At 47.6% G+C, this 25,444-nt stretch overlaps 1 protein-coding gene across 2 annotated transcripts in view; it reads right to left on the bottom strand.

Annotated features, from left to right (window-relative positions):
• Nucleotides 1–25,444, bottom strand: part of coq8aa (coenzyme Q8A, genome duplicate a) — a 143,327-nt gene that overhangs the window by 75,659 nt on the left and 42,224 nt on the right. For both annotated transcript variants that reach the window (XM_072500226.1, XM_072500227.1), the window contains exons 4-5: nucleotides 23,047–23,113; nucleotides 8,210–8,284 (exon numbers count right to left, since the gene is read on the bottom strand). In XM_072500226.1, the coding sequence (XP_072356327.1) occupies nucleotides 8,210–8,284; nucleotides 23,047–23,113 (142 nt within the window). The remainder of the gene's footprint in view (nucleotides 1–8,209; nucleotides 8,285–23,046; nucleotides 23,114–25,444) is intronic.

The raw sequence follows: 25,444 nt of genomic DNA, 5'->3' as shown, positions 1-25,444 counted from the left end.
CCCTGTAAATACTGACATACTGTAGCCATGTAAAATGGCTGATTCCCGATTAGAATGGCCAAACCCCGATTTAAAATGGCGAACGGAAGAGGCTGATGGGAAAATCAGCCAACAGGACTCAAACAGACAGCTACAGGTAAAACAGTGTATTCGCCTCTGGGGAAGCCAGACAGAATTGATACCTGCAGCCATCAACATAACAACACCCCAGCCATCTGCATATTAATCAGCCATCCCCGGGAACAACTGATACAAAATAGACACACAAAGCTGACCCAGACTTTTCGGCGCCAGCAGGAGCGACAGAAAGAGGTAAACGACCACCCCTCGATCAAGGAATCGCTCCAGCATTGGAGAATATCGAACCAAGTGATTGGGACCAAGTCCAATCACTTGGAACCAGGTACAAGGTCCGCCCCGAGAGGTGGGAAGCCCCTGGGGACTATAAGAATAGGTACCAAGTTCAAATTGACCCTTCTTCTCCTCCCGGCTGCAGCACCCTTCTTCTCCTCTCCGCACCCTTCGAGACCCTTGCTGAAAGAGAACGGAAGTTTTACTCCAACGATTGCTACCAGATAGACACTCCTGACTATCGACCTGTACCAGCTTTTGAATCCCGCAGGCTCAGAACCCATTCGAAAGGCCATTCGTTTCCCTGACCTGGTGGGCCATTTCCAAAGTTAAGTATTGGCCTGTTAGTTGTAGGAAGTAGCTTAGAGGTAGAATTAATGTATAAGTATTGATTGCTGTATATTATAAATGAGCGTTGCTTTAACTCTTAGTAAGCGGTGTGTTGGATTATTAATCATTACTCGGACTTGAACCACGTGGCGGTATCAGAAAGATACCTGGCGACTCAAGAGCAAAGGTGACAGAATTAGAGCAATTAAACTAAGGCTAAAATGAGCAACAACACTCAGGAAACCCCTGTAAATACTGACACACTCAGGAAACCACTGTAAATACTGACACACAATCAGGAAACCCCGGTAAATACTGACTTTATTAGTGATTTGTTACTGCTCTTTGGGGGGGTTTAAACTAATGCAGCAGGGGCATGGGAACCTGGATTGTAGTTTTAGGGTAAGGGAGAATGAGAGTAGAGGTCAGGAGCACAGATTTGACGTCGCAGGAGGGGGCCAGTGTTCAGGTAGGTGGTTTGAAGTGTGTCTACTTCAATGCCAGGAGTATATGAAATAAGGTAGGGGAACTGGCAGCATGGGTTGGTACCTGGGACTTCGATGCTGTGGCCATTTCGGAGACATGGATAGAGCAGGGACAGGAATGGATGTTGCAGGTTCCGGGGTTTAGGTGTTTTAGTAAGCTCAGAGAAGGAGGCAAAAGAGGGGGAGGTGTGGCGCTGCTAGTCAAGAGCAGTATTACGGTGGCGGAGAGGATGCTAGATGGGGACTCATCTTCCGAGGTAGTATGGGCTGAGGTTAGATACAGGAAAGGAGAGGTCACCCTGTTGGGAGTTTTCTATAGGCCTCCAAATTGTTCTAGGGATGTAGAGGAAAGGATGGCGAGGATGATCCTGGATAAGAGCGAAAGTAACAGGGTAGTTATTATGGGAGACTTTAACTTTCCAAATATTGACTGGAAAAGATATAGTTAGAATACATTAGATGGGTCATTTTTTGTACAGTGTGTGCAGGAGGGTTTCCTGACACAATATGTTGACAGGCCAACAAGAGGCGAGGCCACGTTGGATTTGGTTTTGGGTAATGAACCAGGCCAGGTGTTGGATTTGGAGGTAGGAGAGCACTTTGGGGACAGTGACCACAATTCGGTGACGTTTACGTTAATGATGGAAAGGGATAAGTACACACCGCAGGGCAAGAGTTATAGCTGGGGGAAGGGCAATTATGATGCCATTAGACGTGACTTGGGGGGATAGGGTGGAGAAGTAGGCTGCAAGTGTTGGGCACACTGGATAAGTGGGGCTTGTTCAAGGATCAGTTACTGCGTGTTCTTGATAAGTATGTACCGGTCAGGCAGGGAGGAAGGCGTAGAGCGAGGGAACCGTGGTTTACCAAAGAAGTGGAATCTCTTGTTAAGAGGAAGAAGGAGGCCTATGTGAAGATGAGGTGTGAAGTTTCAGTTGGGGCGATGGATAGTTACAAGGTAGCGAGGAAGGATCTAAAGAGAGAGCTAAGACGAGCAAGGAGGGGACATGAGAAGTATTTGGCAGGTAGGATCAAGGAAAACCCAAAAGCTTTCTATAGATGTGACAGGAATAAGCGAATGACTAGGGAAAGAGTAGGACCAGTCAAGGACAGGGATGGGAATTTGTGTGTGGAGTCTGAAGAGATAGGCGAGATACTAAATGAATATTTTTCGTCAGTATTCACTCAGGAAAAAGATAATGTTGTGGAGGAGAATGCTGAGACCCAGGCTATTAGAATAGATGGCATTGAGGTACGTAGGGAAGAGGTGTTGGCAATTCTGGACAGGCTGAAAATAGATAAGACCCCAGGGCCTGATGGGACTTATCCTAGGATTCTCTGGGAGGCCAGGGAAGAGATTGCTGGACCTTTGGCTTTGATTTTTATGTCATCATTGGCTACAGGAATAGTGCCAGAGGACTGGAGGATAGCAAATGTGGTCCCTTTGTTCAAAAAGGGGAGCAGAGACAACCCCGACAACTATAGACCGGTGAGCCTCACATCTGTAGTGGGTAAAGTCTTAGAGGGGATTATAAGAGACAAGATTTATAATCATCTAGATAGGAATAATATGATCAGGGATAGTCAGCATGGCTTTGTGAAGGGTAGGTCATGCCTCACAAACCTTATCGAGTTCTTCGAGAAGGTGACTGAACAGGTAGACGAGGGTAGAGCAGTTGATGTGGTGTATATCGATTTCAGTAAAGCGTTTGATAAGGTTCCCCACGGTAGGCTATTGCAGAAAATACGGAGGCTGGGGATTGAGGGTGATTTAGAGATGTGGATCAGAAATTGGCTAGCTGAAAGAAGACAGAGGGTGGTGGTTGATGGGAAATGTTCAAAATGGAGTTCAGTTACAAGTGGCGTACCACGAGGATCTGTTCTGGGCCGTTGCTGTTTGTCATTTTTATCAATGACCTAGAGGAAGGCGCAGAAGGGTGGGTGAGTAAATTTGCAGACGACACTAAAGTCGGTGGTGTTGTCGACAGTGTGGAAGGATGTAGCAGGTTACAGAGGGATATAGATAAGCTGCAGAGCTGGGCTGAGAGGTGGCAAATGGAGTTTAATGTAGAGAAGTGTGAGGTGATTCACTTTGGAAGGAATAACAGGAATGCGGAATATTTGGCTAATGGTAAAGTTCTTGGAAGTGTGGATGAGCAGAGGGATCTAGGTGTCCATGTACATAGATCCCTGAAAGTTGCCACCCAGGTTGATAGGGTTGTGAAGAAGGCCTATGGAGTGTTGGCCTTTATTGGTAGAGGGATTGAGTTCCGGAGTCAGGAGGTCATGTTGCAGCTGTACAAAACTCTGGTTCGGCCGCATTTGGAGTATTGCGTACAGTTCTGGTCACCGCATTATAGGAAGGACGTGGAGGCTTTGGAGCGGGTGCAGAGGAGATTTACCAGGATGTTGCCTGGTATGGAGGGAAAATCTTATGAGGAAAGGCTGATGGACTTGAGATTGTTTTCGTTGGAGAGAAGGTTAAGAGGAGACTTAATAGAGGCATACAAAATGATCAGGGGGTTGGATAGGGTGGACAGTGAGAGCCTTCTCCCGCGGATGGAAATGGCTGGCACGAGGGGACATAGCTTTAAACTGAGGGGTAATAGATATAGGACAGAGGTCAGAGGTAGGTTCTTTACGCAAAGAGTAGCGAGACCGTGGAATGCCCTACCTGCAACAGTAGTGAATTTGCCAACATTGAGGGCATTTAAAAGTTTATTGGATAAACATATGGATGATAAGGGCATAGTGTAGGTTAGATGGCTTTTGTTTCGGTGCAACATCGTGGGCCGAAGGGCCTGTACTGCGCTGTATCGTTCTATGTTCTATGACACACACTCAGGAAACCCCGGTAAATACTGACACACTCTCCATAAAACCCCTGTAAATACTGGCACACTCAGGAAATCCATGTAAATACTGACACACTCTCAGGAAACCCCTGTAAATACTGACATATTCTCAGGAAACCGCTGTAAATACTGACACTCTCTCAGGAAACCGCTGTAAATACTGACACTCTCAGGAAACCGCTGTAAATACTGACACACTCAGGGAACCGCTGTAAATACTGACACACTCAGGGAACCGCTGTAAATACTGACACACTCAGGGAACCCCTGTAAATACTGACACACTCAGGGAACCCCTGTAAATACTGACACACTCAGGGAACCCCTGTAAATACTGACACACTCAGGGAACCCCTGTAAATACTGACACACACTCAGGAAACCCCTGTAAATACTGACACACACTCAGGGAACCCCTGTAAATACTGACACTCTCAGGAAACCCCTGTAAATACTGACACTCAGGGAACCCCTGTAAATACTGACACACTCAGGGAACCCCTGAAAATACTGACACACTCAGGGAACCGCTGTAAATACTGACACACTCAGGAAACCCCTGTAAATACTGACACACTCAGGGAACCCCTGTAAATACTGACACACTCAGGGAACCCCTGTAAATACTGACACACACTCAGGAAACCCCTGTAAATACTGACACACTCAGGGAACCCCTGTAAATACTGACACACTCAGGGAACCGCTGTAAATACTGACACACTCAGGGAACCGCTGTAAATACTGACACACTCAGGAAACCCCTGTAAATACTGACACACTCAGGGAACCCCTGTAAATACTGACACACTCAGGGAACCCCTGTAAATACTGACACACTCAGGAAACCCCTGTAAATACTGACACACTCAGGAAACTCCTGTAAATACTGACACACTCAGGAAACCCCTGTAAATACTGACACACTCTCAGGAAACCGCTGTAAATACTGACACTCTCAGGAAACCACTGTAAATACTGACACACTCAGGAAACTCCTGTAAATACTGACACACTCAGGAAACCCCTGTAAATACTGACACACACTCAGTAAACCCCTGTAAATACTGACACACACTCAGGAAACCCCTGTAAATACTGACACACACTCAGGAAACCCCTGTAAATACTGACACACACTCAGGAAACCCCTATAAATACTGACACACACTCAGGAAACCCCTGTAAATACTGACACACACTCAGGAAACCCCTGTAAATACTGACACACACTCAGGAAACCAATGTAAATACTGACACACACTCAGGAAACCGCTGTAAATACTGACACACTCAGGAAACCGCTGTAAATACTGACACACACTCAGGAAACCCCTGTAAATACGGACACACTCAGGAATCCGCTGGAAATACTGACACACTCTCAGGAAACCCCTGGAAATACTGACACACTCTCAGGAAACCCCTGTAAATACTGACACACACTCAGGAAACCCCTGTAAATACTGACACACACTCAGGAAACCCCTGTAAATACTGACACACACTCAGGAAACCCCTGTAAATACGGACACACACTCAGGAAACCCCTGTAAACACTGACGCACACTCAGGAAACCCCTGTAAATACTGACAGACTCAGGAAACCCCTGTAAATACTGACACACACTCAGGAAACCCCTGTAAATACTGACACACACTCAGGAAACCCCTGTAAATACTGACACACACTCAGGAAACCCCTATAAATACTGACACACACTCAGGAAACCCCTGTAAATACTGACACACTCAGGGAACCCCTGTAAATACTGACACACTCAGGGAACCGCTGTAAATACTGACACACTCAGGGAACCGCTGTAAATACTGACACACTCAGGAAACCCCTGTAAATACTGACACACTCAGGAAACCCCTGTAAATACTGACACACACTCAGGAAACCCCTGTAAATACTGACACACACTCAGGAAACCCCTGTAAATACGGACACACACTCAGGAAACCCCTGTAAACACTGACGCACACTCAGGAAACCCCTGTAAATACTGACAGACTCAGGAAACCCCTGTAAATACTGACACACACTCAGGAAACCCCTGTAAATACTGACACACACTCAGGAAACCCCTGTAAATACTGACACACTCAGGGAACCCCTGTAAATACTGACACACTCAGGGAACCGCTGTAAATACTGACACACTCAGGGAACCGCTGTAAATACTGACACACTCAGGAAACCCCTGTAAATACTGACACACTCAGGGAACCCCTGTAAATACTGACACACTCAGGGAACCCCTGTAAATACTGACACACTCAGGAAACCCCTGTAAATACTGACACACTCAGGAAACTCCTGTAAATACTGACACACTCAGGAAACCCCTGTAAATACTGACACACTCTCAGGAAACCGCTGTAAATACTGACACTCTCAGGAAACCACTGTAAATACTGACACACTCAGGAAACTCCTGTAAATACTGACACACTCAGGAAACCCCTGTAAATACTGACACACACTCAGTAAACCCCTGTAAATACTGACACACACTCAGGAAACCCCTGTAAATACTGACACACACTCAGGAAACCCCTGTAAATACTGACACACACTCAGGAAACCCCTATAAATACTGACACACACTCAGGAAACCCCTGTAAATACTGACACACACTCAGGAAACCCCTGTAAATACTGACACACACTCAGGAAACCCCTGTAAATACTGACACACACTCAGGAAACCCCTGTAAATACTGACACACTCAGGGAACCCCTGTAAATACTGACACACACTCAGGAAAACCCGGTAAATACTGACACACTCTCAGGAAACCCCTGTAAATACTGACATACTCTCGAGAAAACTCGTACAATTACTGACACACTCCTGGGAATCCCATGCAAATACTGACAAATTCCCAGCCAATTCTGAAAATCATTACAACAGTGACAACACTTTGCAAATGATTCATTGGCTGGAGACATATCCAATAAGCATCAGTAATAAAGCATTTTCTGTTTCAATGACCATGTGAAAAGGGGACAAATCAGTGCCATCCCCCAATGTCGAGTAAGAGACTGAGACAAAGTCAGTCCACATTCGATGTGGACTGGTGCTGCAAACTGAATTCTTGCCCTCATCCCTATCACAGGTGGATTGTCCAACGGTGAGATGGGGGTTACAGGGATGGGGCAGGGGAGTGAGCCTCGGTAGGGTGCTCCTTCAGAGGGCCGGTGCAGACTCAATGGGCCGAATGGCCTGCTTCAGCTCTGACAGGATTCTATGATTCTATATCCTTTTATATCCCTTCTTTTACATCTTTGTCCCATTCCTTTTGCATGCCTTAATGACCACTGGTGCTGAAGCTCTCCCTGTTCCAGTAACTCTTGAGAAACAATCCTTCTATCTTCCTTATTAAATCTCTAAGTAGTAATCCCAGCTCTCTGCCCTAGTTACCTCTGTACTGGATTATTCTAACGCACTCCTGACAGGTCGCTCACATTCTACCCACTGTAAACGTTAATTCATCAAAATCTCTGTTGCCCGTGCCCTTACCAAACCTCATTCACTAGACCCCCTGTGCTTCACCGACTGACCCTGGTTCCATGGCAAGCAATGCCACAATTTTAGTACTCTCATCGGGTTTTCAAATTCCTCCATGATCTCTTCCCCGCCTCACAACTCTCTCTCTCTTTAATCTCCTCCAGCCCCACAACTCGCCAACATGTCTGCACTCCTCTAATTCTGGCCTCTTTTACTTACCAAACATATTCGCTCCAACATTGGGGGCCATGTCACCAGTTGCCTCGGCCCCAAACTCTGGAATACACTCCATACACATCTCCATCTCTCGACTGCGCTTTCCTCCTTGAAGACATTTGAAAACTAGCTCTTTGACCAGGCTTTCGGTCACCTGTCCGATTGCCTTGTGTAGCTTTGTGTCAGACTGCGTTTGAGAACACGCCCGTGAAGTGATTCGTGACATTCCACAGGATTAAAGGTCTTATATAAATGTTGTTGTCTCGCAACCGGTCAAAGCAGCCCCTTCCTGCGGGTCCCACCCACTGCATTCAGTCTCTACCCAACAAGAAGGTAGGTCAGTCACAAGTGACCACAGAAACAGGGCAGTGTGACGGAGCCAGACCACCATTCCCTGAGCAGACGCTGCTCACCCTCAGGAGCATGGTAAGCTAGACATGCTTCCACCTACCCTCACGCTCCTCCGGCCTCCATGTCTTCTTGGCGACTTCTGCCAAGGCCCCAATTCCGAGACCAACAGCCAAACCTGTCCAAAGAGAAATAAGAAGAGTGAGCACTTGGTCAGGAAGCCATCTTCATCCACTGCCAGAGGATTATTGAGCAATTCAAACAACCTCCGGACATAACGCCCTGCAACAGACCATTGGGGAAGGGTAGCAACCAAGGCCAGAAATGGCCGCAGGTGGAGGTGGGTCCAAGTTAACATTCGCTAATAGTCGTTCTGGATTAGAAAGTGGCCACTGAAGTTTACCACATCCACCTGAGCACAAAGACAGGCCTCGTTTTCAAAATCTGACCCAATAGACAGCACTCTTGGCAGTGAAGAGCTTCCTCAGTGCCGCACTGGAGTTGTCAGTCTGGAATCAAGTGGACCAAAGGCCATAAATGAAAGTTAGTGGAGCGGAGAGAACATTTTGGAACAAGTTGTCAGGGATTCCTCCCCATCCAATTGATTCAGTAATGTTCTTTAGGGAAGGAAATCTGCCACCTTGACCCAGTGTTATGGGCCAGGGTTTAGAGAATCCCAAAGCGTATCATGGAGTTCACCTGACCCACAACCTTTAATAGATTGTAGTATGGGGAGCACACGGCCCACTCTACAGGTGTGGTACAGCAGAAATGGAAAATCTTTTTAAAGCAAAACAATGTTTATTCTATGAACTCAAGTTAACCTTTTTAAAACATAGTGAACATCTTAGCAATCATCAATTCAAATACAACCCCCAAAGAATACAACACTAAGTAATCCTTACTTTCCTTTAACACCCATAAGACTTAAAAACACCTTTTAACAGAAAGACATCAGGCTTAACTTCACTACTGAGAACAGTTACCACGTTGAAATCAGCAAATGGACATTCATAAGCTTGCAGAGATTCACACACACCCTGCTCTGATTGCAGCTTCTCCAAAACTAAAATGAAACCAAACCCACCCTGCAGCAAAAAGCCTAAAGCGAAAGTAAAAAGCTGACAGATAACCCAGCTCCACCCACTCTAACATCACTGCAGTAATAAACACCCACTTCTTAAAGATACTCTCACTACAAATATTTACATACACACCCATTTATAAACACCCATTTCTTAAAGGTACTCTCACATGACACCAGTCTGGCCTATACGCATCTCCAGGCCGGAATCCAGACTCTCAGCAATGTGACTGCCCTCTGAAATGACCAAGAAAACCACTCAGTTGTATCAGAGAGAACATAAGAAATAATAAATAGAGGGCAGCACGGTGGCGCAGTGGGTTAGCCCTGTTGCCTCACGGCACCGAGGTCCCAGGTTCGATCCCGGCTCTGGGTCACTGTCCGTGTGGAGTTTGCACATTCTCCCCGTGTCTGCATGAGTTTCGCCCCCACAACCCAAAGATGTTGTGTTTACTTTAGTGAGTTATATCTGGGGGAAAGGCAATTATGATGCGATGAGGCAAGACTTAGGATGCATCAGATGGAGAGGAAAACTGCAGGGGTTGGGCACAATGGAAATGTGGAGCTTGTTCAAGGAACAGCTACTGCGTGTCCTTGATAAGTATGTACCTGTCAGGCAGGGAGGAAGTGGTCATGCAAGAGAACCGTGGTTTACTAAAGCAGTCGAAACACTTGTCAAGAGGAAGAAGGAGGCTTATGTAAAGATGAGACATGAAGGTTCAGTAAGGGCGCTCGAGAGTTACAAGTTAGCTAGGAAAGACCTAAAGAGAGAGCTAAGAAGAGCCAGGAGGGGACATGAGAAGTCTTTGGCAGGTAGGATCAAGGATAACCCTAAAGCTTTCTATAGATATGTCAGGAATAAACAAATGACTAGGGCAAGAGTAGGGCCAGTCAAGGACAGTAGTGGGAAGTTGTGCTTGGAGTCCGAGAAGATAGGAGAGGTGCTAAATGATATTTTTCATCAGTATTCACACAGGAAAAAGACAATGTTGTCGAGGAGAATATGGAGATTCAGGCTACTAGACTAGAAGGGCTTGAGGTTCATAAGGAGGAGGTGTTAGCAATTCTGGAACGTGTGAAAATAGATAAGTCCCTTGGGCCGGATGGGATTTATCGTAGGATTCTCTGGGAAGCTAGAGAGGAGATTGCTGAGACTTTGGCTTTGATCTTTAAGTCATCTTTGTCTACAGGAATAGTGCCAGAAGACTGGAGGATAGCAAATGTTTCCCTCTTGTTCAAGAAGGGGAGTAGAGACAACCCCGGTAACTATAGACCAGCGAGCCTTACTTCTGTTGTGGGCAAAGTCTTGGAAAGGTTTATAAGAGATAGGATGTATAATCATCTGGAAAGGAATAATTTGATTAGAGATAGTCAACACGGTTTTGTGAAGGGTAGGTCGTGCCTCACAAACCTTATTGAGTTTTTTGAGAAGGTGACCAAACAGGTGGATGAGGGTAAAGCAGTTGATGTGGTGTATATGGATTTCAGTAAAGCGTTTGATAAGGTTCCCCACAGTAGGCTACTGCAGAGAATACGGAGGCATGGGATTCAGGGTGATTTCGCAGTTTGGATCAGAAATTGGCTAGCTGGAAGAAGACAAAGGGTGGTGGTTGATGGGAAATGTTCAGGCTGGAGTCCAGTTACTAGTGGTGTACCACAAGGATCTGTTTTGGGGCCACTGCTGTTTGTCATTTTTATAAATGACCTGGAGGGCGTAGAAGGATGGGTGAGTAAATTTGCAGATGACACTAAAGGTCGGTGGAGTTGTGGACAGTGCGGAAGGATGTTACAAGTTACAGAGGGACATAGATAAGCTGCAGCGCTGGGCTGAGGTGGCAAATGGAGTTTAATGCAGAAAAGTGTGAGGTGGTTCATTTTGGAAGGAATAACAGGAAGACAGAGTACTGGGCTAATGGTAAGATTCTTGGCAGTATGGATAAGCAGAGAGAGCTCGGTGTCCATGTACATAGATCCCTGAAAGTTGCCACTCAGGTTGAGAGGGTTATTAAGAAGGCGTACGGTGTGTTAACTTTTATTGGTAGAGGAATTGAGTTTCGGAGCCATGAGGTCATGTTGCAGCTGTACAAAACTCTGGTGCGGCCGCATTTGGAGTATTGCGTGCAATTCTGGTCGCCGCATTATAGGAAGGATGTGGAAGCATTGGAAAGGGTGCAGAGGAGATTTACCAGAATGTTGCCTGGTATGGAGGGAAGATCTTATGAGGAAAGGCTGAGGGACTTGAGGCTGTTTTCGTTAGAGAGAAGAAGGTTAAGAGATTACTTAATGGAGGCATACAAGATGATCAGAGGATTGGATAGGGTGGACAGTGAGAGCCTTTTTCCTCGGATGGTGATGTCTAGCACGAGGGGACATAGCTTGAAATTGAGGGGAGATAGATATAAGACAGATGTCAGAGGTAGGTTCTTTACTCAGAGAGTAGTAAGGGCGTGGAATGCCCTGCCTGCAACAGTAGTGGACTCGCCAACACGAAGGACATTCAAATGGTCATTGGATAGACATATGGACGATAAGGGAATAGTGTAGATGGGCTTTAGAGTGGTTTCACAGGTCGGCGCAACATCGAGGGCCGAAGGGCCTGTACTGCGCTGCAATGTTCTATGTTCTATGTTCTATGTGCAGGGTAGGTGGATTGGCCACGCTAAATTGCCCCTTAATTGGAAAAAAGTGAATTGGACACTCTAAATTTATAAAAGAAAAAAAAGAAAGAAAAAATAGAAGGATCAGGACAATCACCCTTCTAACCTAACCTTCCAATCAATAAGATAGTCTACCCCAACCCCATCTTCCTGCATTTTCCCCATATTCCATTAGTGCCCAAAACACTTATTCTTTTTCATTTAAAGTGCCCAATTATTTTTTTCCAATTAAGGGGTAATTTAACGTGGCCAATCCACCTAACCTGCACATCTTTTGGGTTGTGGGGGTGAGACCCACGCAGTCACGGGGAGAATGTGCAAACGCCACACGGACAGTGACCTGGGGCCGGGATCGAACCCGGATCCTCAGTGCCGTGAGGCAGCAGCGCCATCCAATGCGCCACCGTGCTGTCCTCAAAATTCTATCTTGAATATACTCAATGACTGAGCATCCATGGAATCCTTTAAGTGAAACAAATTCCCCTCATCTCAGTCCTAAAGGGCTGACCCCGTATTCTGAGGCTATGGCTCATAGTCGAGACTCTCCAACCACGAGGAACTTCCTCCTAGCGTCAGCTCTAACAAGCCCTTAGGTATTTATCCAACTCCTAATGTTAGGCTAATTGGTCTACCATTCCCTCTTTTCCCCCTCCCTTCTTTTTAAGAATAGAAGAGCAATGTTTGTTACCATCTAACCCATGGAGACTAGAATATAAGGAACTCTGGAAGTTAAAAACCAATGCATCCTCTACAGCTTGTTTTAAATTCCTAGGATGGGAGCGCCGACAGAAAGCTCAGCATTTCTTGCTCACCCCTTATTGCTCCGAGAGGGTTTTGTCATTACTTTGCCCCACCGAGGATTCTGCCCCTTTGAATCGGTTCCAATGGCTCCACATCCCGAGGGAATCATAATTGACCAATCTTAACTACAACAATGTAGAAATCAGGTCAGAAAGTCACCATTTGAGCGGTTTCCCACTCAAAGAGGTGGGTTAGTGTAACGAGTACCAAAGTTAAAATGAAGCGATAACACCCATTAAATAAAGTGAAACAAGCGACCAGGTGTAAAACGGGGAGGGAATTCTAGGCAATGGGCATCCATTTGTGATCTCACAGCTCTCATCTGACACCCAAAGATGATAAATGTTTCAAATTATATTCCGAAAAAGGTAATGGGGACAAAATGCTGCAGGAACTGTGCCACACCAGGTGTTGCCTGAATGAGTACATGCTTCACTTGGCCTGGACTTGCTAAACAGGCCGACTCCTGCCTGACCCTCCCTTTTAACTGGAGCACTCCCCGAGTTCACAATACCAGATCCCAGCTGCCGTGAGCCTCACGAAAAGCAGCACCACCCTACTCCTCTGCTGACAGCTCCAGCTCGTCTCTCGCAACAAAGGTCAATTCAGTTGCTGGTATGATCAGCGATTCAACACAAATGTTCAAAATTATGAAAGATTTTGATGCGGCAAATTGGGAAAGCCTGACACCACTGGCAGGAAGGTCAGTAACCAGGCACATCAGACTGCAGATAATTGGCAAAAGGCGAGATCAGGATTTTTTTTTCTTTAAAATAAACATAGTGAGTTATTGACTTAAAGGAGGACACAAGTGAATTGAGTAGTAAATTTGAAAATGGAATGGGCAAAAATTAAAGTTAGCAGGACAATGGAGGAAGGGCAATTGAGTTGGACCAACACAAAACTCTTTCGAAAAAGTTGGGGAAGTCTCAATAGGCCGAATGGCAGCCTTCTGTATCATTCAACATAATTCCATCTGGCCTCCAATAGCTCCTCTTGTTCAGAGGAAAACCTAGGGCTGAATTTACTGGAGCAACTGGACTGAGTTTGGGATGGTCAATAATGATTAATGAATCCCTGGCATCAATTTAGGAAGCAAAACGTAGGGTTTGTTTCATCCACATAAATTATCAGAATGGACTTCCGGGTGCGGCGATGACCAGCTGAGTCGCACGTTTCGGCAGCTCCCTGTGAAACGGACTTTTGGGCTCTTGATAGGAGCCCCAACGGCAATTTTAACGGCTGAAAACACCGTGCGGTAAACCAGAAGGGTGTTCCCCCTGGACACGGATGGAAAAAGGAGAGGAAAGTGGCCGGATTGCAGCGGATCCTTTGGAGCAGCGGCAAGGAAGGCAAGCAGAAACCAAGATGGCGTCTGAAGGTGGCAGTTTCATATGGGGCCCTGAACAACAAGAGTTTTTGAAACGCTGCGTGGAGGAAATAAAAAAGGAAATGAAGAAAGAGTTGTTGGTCCCGATACTACAGGCGATCGAAGGGCTAAAGGAGGAACAAAAGACCCAGGAGCAGGAGCTTCGGGTCGTGAAGGCGAAAGCAGCAGAGAATGAAAACGATATACAGGGCCTGGTGGTGAAGTCGGAGATACAGGAGGCACACCAGAAACGATCTGTGGAGAGGTTGGAGGCACTGGAAAATAACGCAAGGAGGAACAACTTGAGGATTCTTGGCCTTCCTGAAGGTGTGGAGGGGGCGGACGTCAGGGCATATGTGAGCACGATGCTGCATTCGTTAATGGGAGTGGAGGCCCCGACGGGTCCGTTGGAGGTGGAGGGAGCATACAGAGTTATGGTGCGAGGATCGAGAGCAGGAGAAGCTCCCAGAGCCATAGTGGTGAGATTCCTCCGTTTTAAGGATAGAGAAATGGTCCTTAGATGGGCGAAGAAAACTCGGTGTAGTAAATGGGAGAACGCGGTGATCCGCGTCTATCAAGATTGGAGTGCGGAGGTGGCGAGAAGGAGGGCGAGCTTTAATCGGGCCAAAGCGGTACTTCACAAAAAAAAGATAAAGTTTGGAATGCTGCAACCGGCAAGACTGTGGGTCACATATCAAGGGAGGCACCACTACTTTGAGACGGCGGATGAAGCGTGGACTTTTATTGTAGAAGAAAAATTGGAATGATTGGACTACGAAAATGAACGTTTGGACAAAGTGGTGGGACGAGTGGGGGGGGGGCGAAGAGGGATTGTATGATTAATCCTGCGGTATGGTAACTTTTCTTTCTCCCACAGGTGGTGATGGGGGGAGGTGGGGAGGGAGAGGAGATGGGGCGTTGGCCATGGGAGGCGGGGCCGAGGGAGAGGCGCGGGCTTGGTTCCCGCGCTATGATAATTATGGCGGGAATAGAGAAGCAGGAAGGAGGGGGCGCCGCACGGTGCGAGCCGTGATCACGGGGGGAAGCCAAAGTCAGCCAGAGTTTGCTGACTTCTGGGAGCAACATGGGGGGAGTAATTACGCTAGCGGGGGGTCTAGCGGGGGGGGGGGGGAATTACTGGGTTGCTGCTGCTGGGGAAAGGGGGGAGTGGGTACGGGAAAGGATGGGCGGGGGGGCACCGTCTGGGAGAAATACAGCTGCGTGGGAACTGGGCGAGAAGCTGGAAAAAGATGATGGCTAACCGGCAAGGGGGGCGGGGGGGTGGGAAGCCCCCCAACTCGGCTGATCACGTGGAACGTGAGGGGGCTTAACGGGCCGATAAAGAGTGCACGAGTACTCGCACACCTTAAGAAACTTAAAGCAGATGTGGTCATGTTACAGGAAACGCACCTGAAACTGATAGATCAGGTTAGGTTGCGCAAAGGATGGGTAGGGCAGGTGTTCCATTCGGGGCTGGATGCGAAAAACAGGGGGGTGGCTATATTAGTGGGGAAGCGGGTAATGTTCGAGGCAAAGACTATAGTGGCGGATAACGGGGGCAGATACGTGATGGTGAGTGGCAAATTACAGGGAGAGATGGTGGTGTTGGTAAACGTGTATGCCCCGAATTGGGACGATGCCAATTTTATGAGGCGAATGCTAGGACGCATCCCAGACCTAGAGACCGGAAAGCTGATAATGGGGGGAGACTTTAACACGGTGTTGGAACCAAGGCTGGATAGGTCGAAGTCCAGGGCTGGTAGGAGGCCGGCAGCAGCCAAGGTGCTTAAGGATTTTATGGAGCAGATGGGAGGGGTGGACCCGTGGAGATTCAGTAGACCTAGGAGTAAGGAGTTCTTGTTTTTCTCCTATGTCCATAAAGTCTATTCACGCATAGACTTTTTTGTGTTGGGTAGGGCATTGATCCCGAGGGTGAGGGGAACGGAATATACGGCTATAGCCATTTCGGATCATGCCCCACACTGGGTAGACTTGGAGATAGGGGAGGAAACAAGAGGGCGTCCACCCTGGAGAATGGACATGGGACTAATGGCGGGTGAGGGGGTGTGCTTAAGGGTGAGGGGATGCATTGAAAAGTACTTGGAACTCAATGACAATGGGGAGGTTCAGGTGGGAGTGGTCTGGGAGGCGTTGAAGGCGGTGGTTAGGGGGGAGCTGATATCAATAAGGACACATAAAGGGAAGCAGGAGAGTAAGGAACGGGAGCGGTTGTTGCAAGAACTTTTGAGGGTGGACAGACAGTATGCGGAAGCACCGGAGGAGGGACTGTATAGGGAAAGGCAAAGGCTGCATGTGGAATTTGACTTGCTGACCACAGGCACTGCAGAGGCACAATGGAGGAAGGCGCAGGGTGTACAGTATGAATATGGAGAGAAGGCGAGCAGATTGCTGGCACACCAATTGAGGAAAAGGGGAGCAGCGAGGGAAATAGGGGGGGTGAGAGACGAAGATGGAGAGACGGAGCGGGGAGCGGAGAGAGTGAATGAAGTGTTTAAGACATTTTATAAAAAATTGTATGAAGCTCAACCCCCGGATGGGAGGGAGAGAATGATGGAGTTTTTGGATCGGCTGGAAATTCCCAAGGTGGAAGAGCAGGAAAGGATGGGATTGGGAGCACAGATCACGGTAGAAGAAGTGGTGAAAGGAATTAGGAACATGCAGACGGGAAAGGCCCCGGGACCGGACGGATTCCCAGTTGAATTTTACAGAAAATATTTGGACTTGCTCGCCCCGCTACTGACGAGGACCTTTAACGAGGCAAAGGAAAGGGGACAACTGCCCCCGACTATGTCAGAAGCAACGATATCGCTTCTTTTAAAGAAGGAAAAGGATCCGCTACAATGCGGGTCCTACAGACCAATCTCCCTCCTCAATGTAGATGCCAAGGTCTTGGCCAAGGTAATGGCAATGAGAATAGAGGAATGTGTCCCGGGGGTGGTTCATGAGGACCAAACTGGGTTTGTGAAGGGGAGACAGCTGAACACGAACATACGGAGGTTTTTAGGGGTAATGATGATGGCCCCACCAGAGGGTGAAACGGAGATAGTAGTGGCGATGGATGCCGAGAAAGCATTTGATAGAGTGGAGTGGGATTATCTGTGGGAGGTGTTGAGGAGATTTGGGTTCGGAGAGGGGTATGTTAGATGGGTGCAGCTGTTGTATAGGGCCCCAGTGGCGAGTGTGGTCACGAATGGACGGGGATCGGCATATTTTCGGCTCCATAGAGGGACAAGGCAGGGATGTCCTCTGTCCCCATTACTGTTTGCACTGGCAATTGAGCCCCTGGCGATAGTGCTGAGAGGTTCCAAGGGATGGAGGGGAATACTTAGGGGAGGAGAAGAACACCGGGTATCTTTATATGCGGATGATCTGCTACTATATGTGGCGGATCCAGCGGAGGGGATGCCAGAAATAATGCGGATACTTGGGGAGTTTGGGGATTTTTCAGGGTATAAATTGAACATGGGGAAGAGTGAGCTGTTTGTGGTGCATCCAGGGGAGCAGAGTAGAGAAATAGAAGACCTACCGTTGAGGAAGGTAACAAGAGACTTTCGTTACCTGGGGATCCAGATAGCTAAGAATTGGGGCACATTGCACAGGCTAAATTTGACGCGGTTGGTGGAACAGATGGAGGAAGATTTCAAGAGATGGGATATGGTAGCATTGTCAATGGCAGGGAGGGTGCAGGCGGTTAAGATGGTGGTCCTCCCGAGATTCCTCTTTGTGTTTCAGTGTCTCCCGGTGGTGATCACGAAGGCTTTTTTCAAAAGGATAGAAAAGAGTATCATGGGTTTTGTTTGGGCCGGGAAGACTCCGAGAGTGAGGAAGGGATTCTTACAGCGTAGTAGGGATAGGGGGGGGCTGGCACTACCGAGCCTAAGTGAGTATTATTGGGCCGCTAATATTTCAATGGTGAGTAAGTGGATGGGAGAGGAGGAAGGAGCGGCGTGGAAGAGATTAGAGAGGGCGTCCTGTAGGGGGACCAGCCTGCAGGCTATGGTGACAGCCCCATTGCCGTTCTCACCAAGGAACTATACCACGAGTCCGGTGGTGGTAGCTACACTGAAGATTTGGGGACAGTGGAGACGACATAGGGGAAAGACCGGAGCACTGGGGGGGTCCCCGATAAGAAACAACCATAGGTTTGCCCCGGGGGGAATGGATGGGGGATATGGAATGTGGCAAAGAGCAGGTATAACGCAATTGAAAGATCTATTTGTGGATGGGAAGTTTGCGAGTCTGGGAGCGCTGACCGAGAAATATGGGTTGCCCCAAGGGAATGCATTCAGGTACATGCAATTGAGGGCTTTTGCGAGGCAACAGGTGAGGGAATTCCCGCAGCTCCCGACACAAGAGGTGCAGGACAGAGTCATCTCAAAGAAATGGGTGGGGGACGGTAAGGTGTCGGATATATATAGGGAAATGAGAGACGAAGGGGAGACTATGATGGACGAACTAAAAGGGAAATGGGAAGAAGAGCTAGGGGAGGAGATTGAGGAGGGGATGTGGGCAGATGCCCTAAACAGGGTAAACTCGTCGTCCTCGTGCACCAGGCTAAGCCTGATTCAGTTTAAGGTATTACACAGGGCACATATGACTGGAACACGGCTCAGTAAATTTTTTGGGGTGGAAGATAGGTGTGCGAGGTGCTCGAGAAGCCCAGCGAATCATACCCATATGTTTTGGTCATGCCCGGCACTACAGGGGTTTTGGATGGGGGTGACAAAGGTGCTTTCGAAAGTAGTAGGAGTCCGGGTCGAACCAAGCTGGGGGTTGGCTATATTTGGGGTTGCACAAGAGCCGGGAGTGCAGGAGGCGAAAGAGGCCGATGTTTTGGCCTTTGCGTCCCTAGTAGCCCGGCGCAGAATATTGCTAATGTGGAAAGAAGCCAAGCCCCCGGGGGTGGAGACCTGGATAAATGATATGGCGGGGTTCATAAAGTTAGAGCGGATTAAGTTCGTCCTAAGGGGGTCGGCTCAAGGGTTTACTAGGCGGTGGCAACCGTTCGTCGAATATCTTGCGGAAAGATAGATAGGGGAGAACAAAGAAGGCAGCAGCAGCGGCCCAGGACTTGGGGGGGGGGGGGGGGGGGGGTGGGGGGGAGGGTGTGGCCTGAGACAAGGCAGTTGCCAATTAGGGCTAGTTTTTATTTTTTTGTTATTTAATATTTATTTATTTGTTGTTGTTTTTGTTTAAACTTAAAAAGGTCATTATTATCTGTATTGTTACAATGTTGTGTAAAGGATGCACAATGTACTGTGTTGGTTGACCAAAAATTTTCAATAAAATATTATTTAAAAAAAAAAAATTATCAGAATATGGAATCCATTACCACAAGAGGGTAATGAGGCCATGTCATCAGTCCCACCAACAAACTCAATCAATACTTGTAAAAACGAAAAAGGGTGCGGGTAGGGAAACAGGAAGAGGGTAGAAAGTGCTAATGCGGAGCTAGCACAAGGACAGCTGTGATGGGCAGATTTACAACCCAAACTGCAATCTCCATGGAGAGCTGCTCAGTGATCCGAGCCTATGGCCTAGCTACACACGGGTGGGCGGACAGACACAGGTTGTATCCACAACCCCCATCCAACCCAGGTCGCTGTTAAAGTCAGCCCAAAGAACTTTGGTTACTTGTCAGAGAGATGGTTTCCTGTGAAGTAATATCTATAAATAGAGGAGTTTTGCAAGCCTCCACATATTTTGGACATCACACTCCATGTCAAAGTGTACAAAAACAAAGCAAGAAAGTCAGGCATTCTGTTCTGTTTTGATGCTGGCCTGGAGTCAGGACTTTAGAAGCACCTGCCATTCGGTACATTTCCCTCATCCAAATGCGATCAAACTCTAAATGACCCCAGACTATGGCCGGGTTTTTCCGCTGCTGCCGATCTCACAAGAACCGCCAAATCCTGTTTCAACGTGAACACTGTTGTCTTCTCCCACTGAGAGTGACTGGGTGCATTTCGTGGCTTTGAACATCGGGAATATCTTTCGGATTAATTAGCATATCATCAGGCATTTACGCCCGAATAATCCTTCCCCCCCCTCATTAGAAATAAACATAATAATCTTTATTGTCACAAGTAGGCTTACATTAACACTGCAATGAAGTTACTGTGAAAATCCCCTAGTCGCCACATTCCAGCACCTGTTCGGGTCACAGAGGGAGAATTCAGAATGTCCAATTCACCTAACAGCACATCTTTCAGGACTTGTGGGAGGAAACCCTCGCAGACACGGGGAGAGCGTGCAGACTCCGCATAGACAGACCCAAGCCGGGAATCGAACCTGGGACCCTGGAGCTGTGAAGCAACAGTGCTAACGTGCTGCCTTGCCTTGCATGCCACTTCAGCACGAGGGCAGAACGGCGTAAAACCCGACTGGTCTTGCAAGCAGACCTCCCACGGGAGCTCCAGAAAGTGCCCTTCTCAGGGGGTCAGTGTCATCCCCTGGCACTGCCCCCCAGCACTGCTACGGAGGGGACATTCCAGGGTGAACTCCTTAGCGTTGGGATGGCCTTTAAAAATGGTGCCCCAATCCGAGAGTTGCAGGCGGGGTGGGAAAAATCAGAGTCCGGCCTGCCAGCGAGACTCCAGGGACCCACCCCCTTTGCTATTTTGACCCCCAATCTGTGGGACTATACAACAGAGAAAGCTGCCGTTGCTGTCGACGCGCCTTTTCCCGCCTACCATCAACCTTTGCAGTTTCCCAGGAAAATTAAGCCCTATGGTATCATCCACTGCGAGTACAGTGGATGACACCATAAAACTCCGCTGATTTGATCTGTTGCGTCAATTTTAAAGTAACTTTGATCAGCTTTTTCTCCTTCACGGTTGTTCCACTGACTGGTAAACTGTTTTTTCAGCTTCAGCTGTCTGCCTGGTACCTGCTCACAGATTCACATCCACGGGCTGAAGTATATTTTCTGCTGAGTCTGGATCGTACGGTTCCCTCTAACCTTGCCTCGGCTTTTCTGCCCACAACCGATACCAACTTTATGCTGTCACAGCATTGCTCCCTCTTGCTAGCTCCTCTCTAATTCCCTTTACCCACCAAGATATCGGTAAACTAATAATTGCAACACCGCCAGGCCATATATCTGGAGTTTACTGTGTCCATTCACTTGTGCAACTTGCGCCCATGCCCCAAATACTTCAACTTTCACGTTTTTTTTTCACTATTTTCTCTTTCCCCCTCTCTCGCTCTCCTGTCATTAGGTATCTTTTCATTTTTCCACTATCAGGTACTTACCATCCGAAAACTCCCTGCTAGTCCTTCAGCATCCCTGCTCTCCTGGCACCTGCCCAGGCTGTTATTTTCCCCTCTGTGCCTCCCCCGATATCCTCTCCTGGGCTCATCGATGCACTCACTGTTGACGCTATTTGAGCAGCAACCCCAACTTCCCCACTCTCTTCCCACAATTAACTGCACATTTTGCACCGCGGGGCCGAATATTGCCCATTTCCATCCGATACAACCCAGCCCTCCCATACAAACACAAAATACTTCAACACTGGAAATCTGAAATAATTGGACCATCAGATCTGCCTGAAAATGTCAGCTCAGTTTCTCTCTCCACACGTGCTCACTGGCCGACTGAGTATTTCCAGCATGTTTCTGTTTTTTTATTTCATCCTGTGGACTCTGCCAGTGGATCACCTCTCTCTTAATAATAATAATAATATTATAATAATCACTTATTGGCACAAGTAGGCTTCAATGAAGTTACTGTGAAAAGCCCCTAGTCGCCACATTCCGGTGCCTGTTCGGGGAGGCCGGTACGGGAATTGAATCCGCGCTGCTGACCTTGTTCTGCGTTACAAGCCAGCTGTTTAGCCCACGGTGCTAAACCAGCCCCTGGTTTAGAAATGCAGCTCAACACAATCACCCTCCAGTACTCCCATTCATTTGTGAACTAATTGTGGATGACTGCATCGACATTGTGGTCTTAACGGAAATCTGGTTGTGTGATGAAATGTAGAAGATAGGAGCAGGAGGAGGCCATTCAGCCCATCGAGCCTGCTCCCCCATTTATCACGATCATGGCTAATCATCCAACTCGATAGCCTAATCCTGCTTTCCCCACATAACCCTTGATCCCATTCGCCTCAAGTGCCATATCTATATGGAAGATAGGAGCAGGAGGAGGCCATTCTCCTTGATGACACCGGCTTGGGTCATTGTCGGTCATTGTCTGCACGTTCTCACCCTGTCTGCGTGGGACTCCTCCAAGTGCTCCCGTTTCCTCCTACAAGTCCCGAAAGACGTGCTGTTGGACATTCTGAATTCCCCCTCTGTGACCCGAACTGGCACCGGAATGTGGTGACGAGGGTCCTTTCACAGTAACTTCATGGCAATGTTAATGTAAGCCTACTTGTGACAATAATAAAGATTACAAGAGATATTGTGGACCAGCTGATTTAACACTGTCTGATACTATAGAACACATCATCAGTCTCATTGTGTGCATGGCAGATCTGCCAACACCGAAATAACAGGGGAGAATTACACAGCTATCCAAATTAAACTATAACTTTCTACCAAACGTCTCTCCACCCCAAATCCCAAAAATATTTAACGCCCCAGGTGCCTAGTTCCAAAATAAGCCCCTCATCTCCAATCCTACCTCGACCATTGCTCTTCAATCACCTCAAATTCAATTTCTCCCACGCCACCCTCACTGGAATCCCAAGCTTTGCCTAACAGAGATAACAGGACCTTCACATCAGCTCGACCAGGCACGATGAGGGCTCAGCTTAATATCTCAGCACCCTTCTACAGTGCAGTATTCCCAGAGTTGTTAAACAACGTGGTCAAGCCCCGGAATCACTCCCATCTGACTCGAGGATAACTGGCCAGCACTCACTTTGAATAACATTGACTCACTTGTCCTCCCCACTCGGTGGAACTCTGATGCACAGGAATGCTGGCCATTCACTGTCTTTAACTGAGTCACCAGGACACAAAGCAATAGACACTTGACAAGAGGGTCACAAAACACTCACCTCCAAAATTGGCCAGCCGACCGATTCGAGTGGATGGTACTTTGCGTTCCCGGGCCCGCTCACTCAGCTAGGGGAATAAAACACAAAGATAATAAAGTCAACGGGTGATGGAGGAGGGCGAGAGAAACCCTTTCACATCCTCGGGATGTCCCAGGGAGTCAACAGTGGTTCAGTTGGTGGAACAACCAGAATAGTCATGGGACCAAGTCCACTCTGAACTTTGGAGACTTGCGCACAACTGTCTCTGCTGACTCTCAAGAGTCTCTCCACCACTCCGCCTCTGTGTCCTGACCAATATTAATCCCTCAATTAAGATCACAAAAACTTGCTGCTGTGCACACGTTGGCTGCCGTTTTCCATTACAACAGTGACTGCACTTCAATTACTGCTCACTGACTGTAGTTTGGGACGTCCTGAGGTTCGGAAAGGTGCTATAGAAATGCAAGTCTTTTTCAACAGCAAGGTGGGTTTGAATGAAGACACCTCGGAGGCTTGTCCTTCCCAAATTTCCCAGACAGCATCTAGGCCATTCTCCTGAATCAGGCCTGGAATCAGCTTCCCTCCCCAGCTGCCAAGATCATGGGACCTTTAACTACACTTAAGGTGTTATATAAATGCATAGTTGCTGTTGTCGAAATTAGGCAGCCGATCAGCTCCTTTTAGAAAGTCAGCAGTTAAAAGCTGAGAATATTAATTAGGTTGTGGCTACTTTAATCAGGGTTAGAGGCCTGTTGGGCTCACATCCTCTGCTGCTACATCTGCCTCTGGTTCATCTAAAGTTGCAGCTGAAGAAACACCATGTGCGTCACACCCCCATTCAGCCCACCATGCCGGTGAAAGCTCTTTGAACCAACCCCACACCTCAGTCCTTTCCCCAAGGCCCAAGTATTTATCCAATTTTCATTTGAGTTCCCTTCTGAACAACCTTCTAATAGCTGACAATTTAAGATAGTCAGTCAAGCTCATAGTGTGGCTCAGCTACACTTGCTAGAAGTGACACACATTCATGCACACGCTCTGCAAACAAAAGGGATATGTTCAAGTTTTGCGCCTTTATTTGAATCACAGTTTGGGAGCCTATAGTTCCCCATTTCTTTTTCCATGGCAACATCTCAACCAGAATAGACTTGCCAACCAATCAGCATCCTTTTCTCCTGTACTATAAATTGTTGAGATTGTTTGAAATTTGCAATTCTTGCCTTTGTCCTGATGTTTGCAAGGCGGAAACTTCAACAACATGTCTCTCTTTCCAGCCACATCCCTTCTGCATGTTACTAATTCAATCCACGTCCACCTTCCCTGCATTCAGGCAATGCATTCCAGATCACAAACTCATAATTCTCTTCATCCCTCCGTTAATTCTTTGGCCACTTACTTTAAACCCGTTTCCTCTGGTTACCGACAGACTGGTCTTTGGTATTGGATTCTCCTCATTTACTCCCAACAAAACTGTTCATGGTTGTGAACGCCTCGAGCAAATCTCCCCTTTACCTTCTTTGCTTTAAAGAAAACTATCCCAGCCTCTCCAACCTTAATAGAAAAAAATGGCAGAATCCCAGAATTCAAATCCAAACCCAGAATCCCAAAGAATGAAAAAGGTTATTCAATCCATCATAAAAAAGCAGCTCTACCAGTAACTCCTCCGAGTTTGGAGTTATGTCGATAGGAGTAATGAATGGCTCTGTCTCTGCTAGAGAGACCTCCGCCTCTTAATTCAAAGGCTGTAGGTTCCACTTAAACAGATAGTCATACAACTGGGGAGTGAGCAGCTTCTGGCTAACCAGGAGACTCTCCCACTCTTACCTGCCAGAGGTGAATTGGAAGGATTTGGAGGTTGATAATTAACCTGTTTGGCATATTATTTGCTTTTTAAAGTATTTTTATTCAAGGCATTTTCACATATAAACAGAATCAGAAAAACCACCAAACAATTCAATAAACAACCAACAGCCACTCCCCTGGCGCCACTCCCTTCTCCCATCCTGCCTTCCCAATGCTGACCTCTCAAACCTCATTAAAGAAATCAATAAACAGCTTCCACCTCCGGGTGAACCCCTCTGCCGACCCCCTTAAGATGAACGTAACCTTCTCCGGCCTCAGGAATTCCGCTGCTCACTCACACTCCCGCTTTCGGCGGCTCCGAGTCTCTCCACCCGAGCAATATCCGACTCCGGGCTATCAAGGAGCAAGGGCCCCTCTCACCCCCTGGACTTCCAATCTTCATTCCCCCTAAATATCGCCACCTCTGGACTCAGGACCACCTCCCAGCACCTCAGACATCACGTTCGAGAGCCCCCTCAACATGTGGATTTGATTCGCGAGCCCTCCCCCTCCTCGCACACTACCTACACCTACCCCCTAACCCCTCAAAAGAACCTACTGATCCTCGCCACCATCA

The sequence above is a fragment of the Scyliorhinus torazame genome, chromosome 4, assembly GCF_047496885.1.
Source record: "Scyliorhinus torazame isolate Kashiwa2021f chromosome 4, sScyTor2.1, whole genome shotgun sequence".
NCBI lineage: Eukaryota > Metazoa > Chordata > Chondrichthyes > Carcharhiniformes > Scyliorhinidae > Scyliorhinus > Scyliorhinus torazame.
Note: the sequence above shows the minus strand (reverse complement) of the source record. Positions and strands in the feature narration are given on the sequence as shown.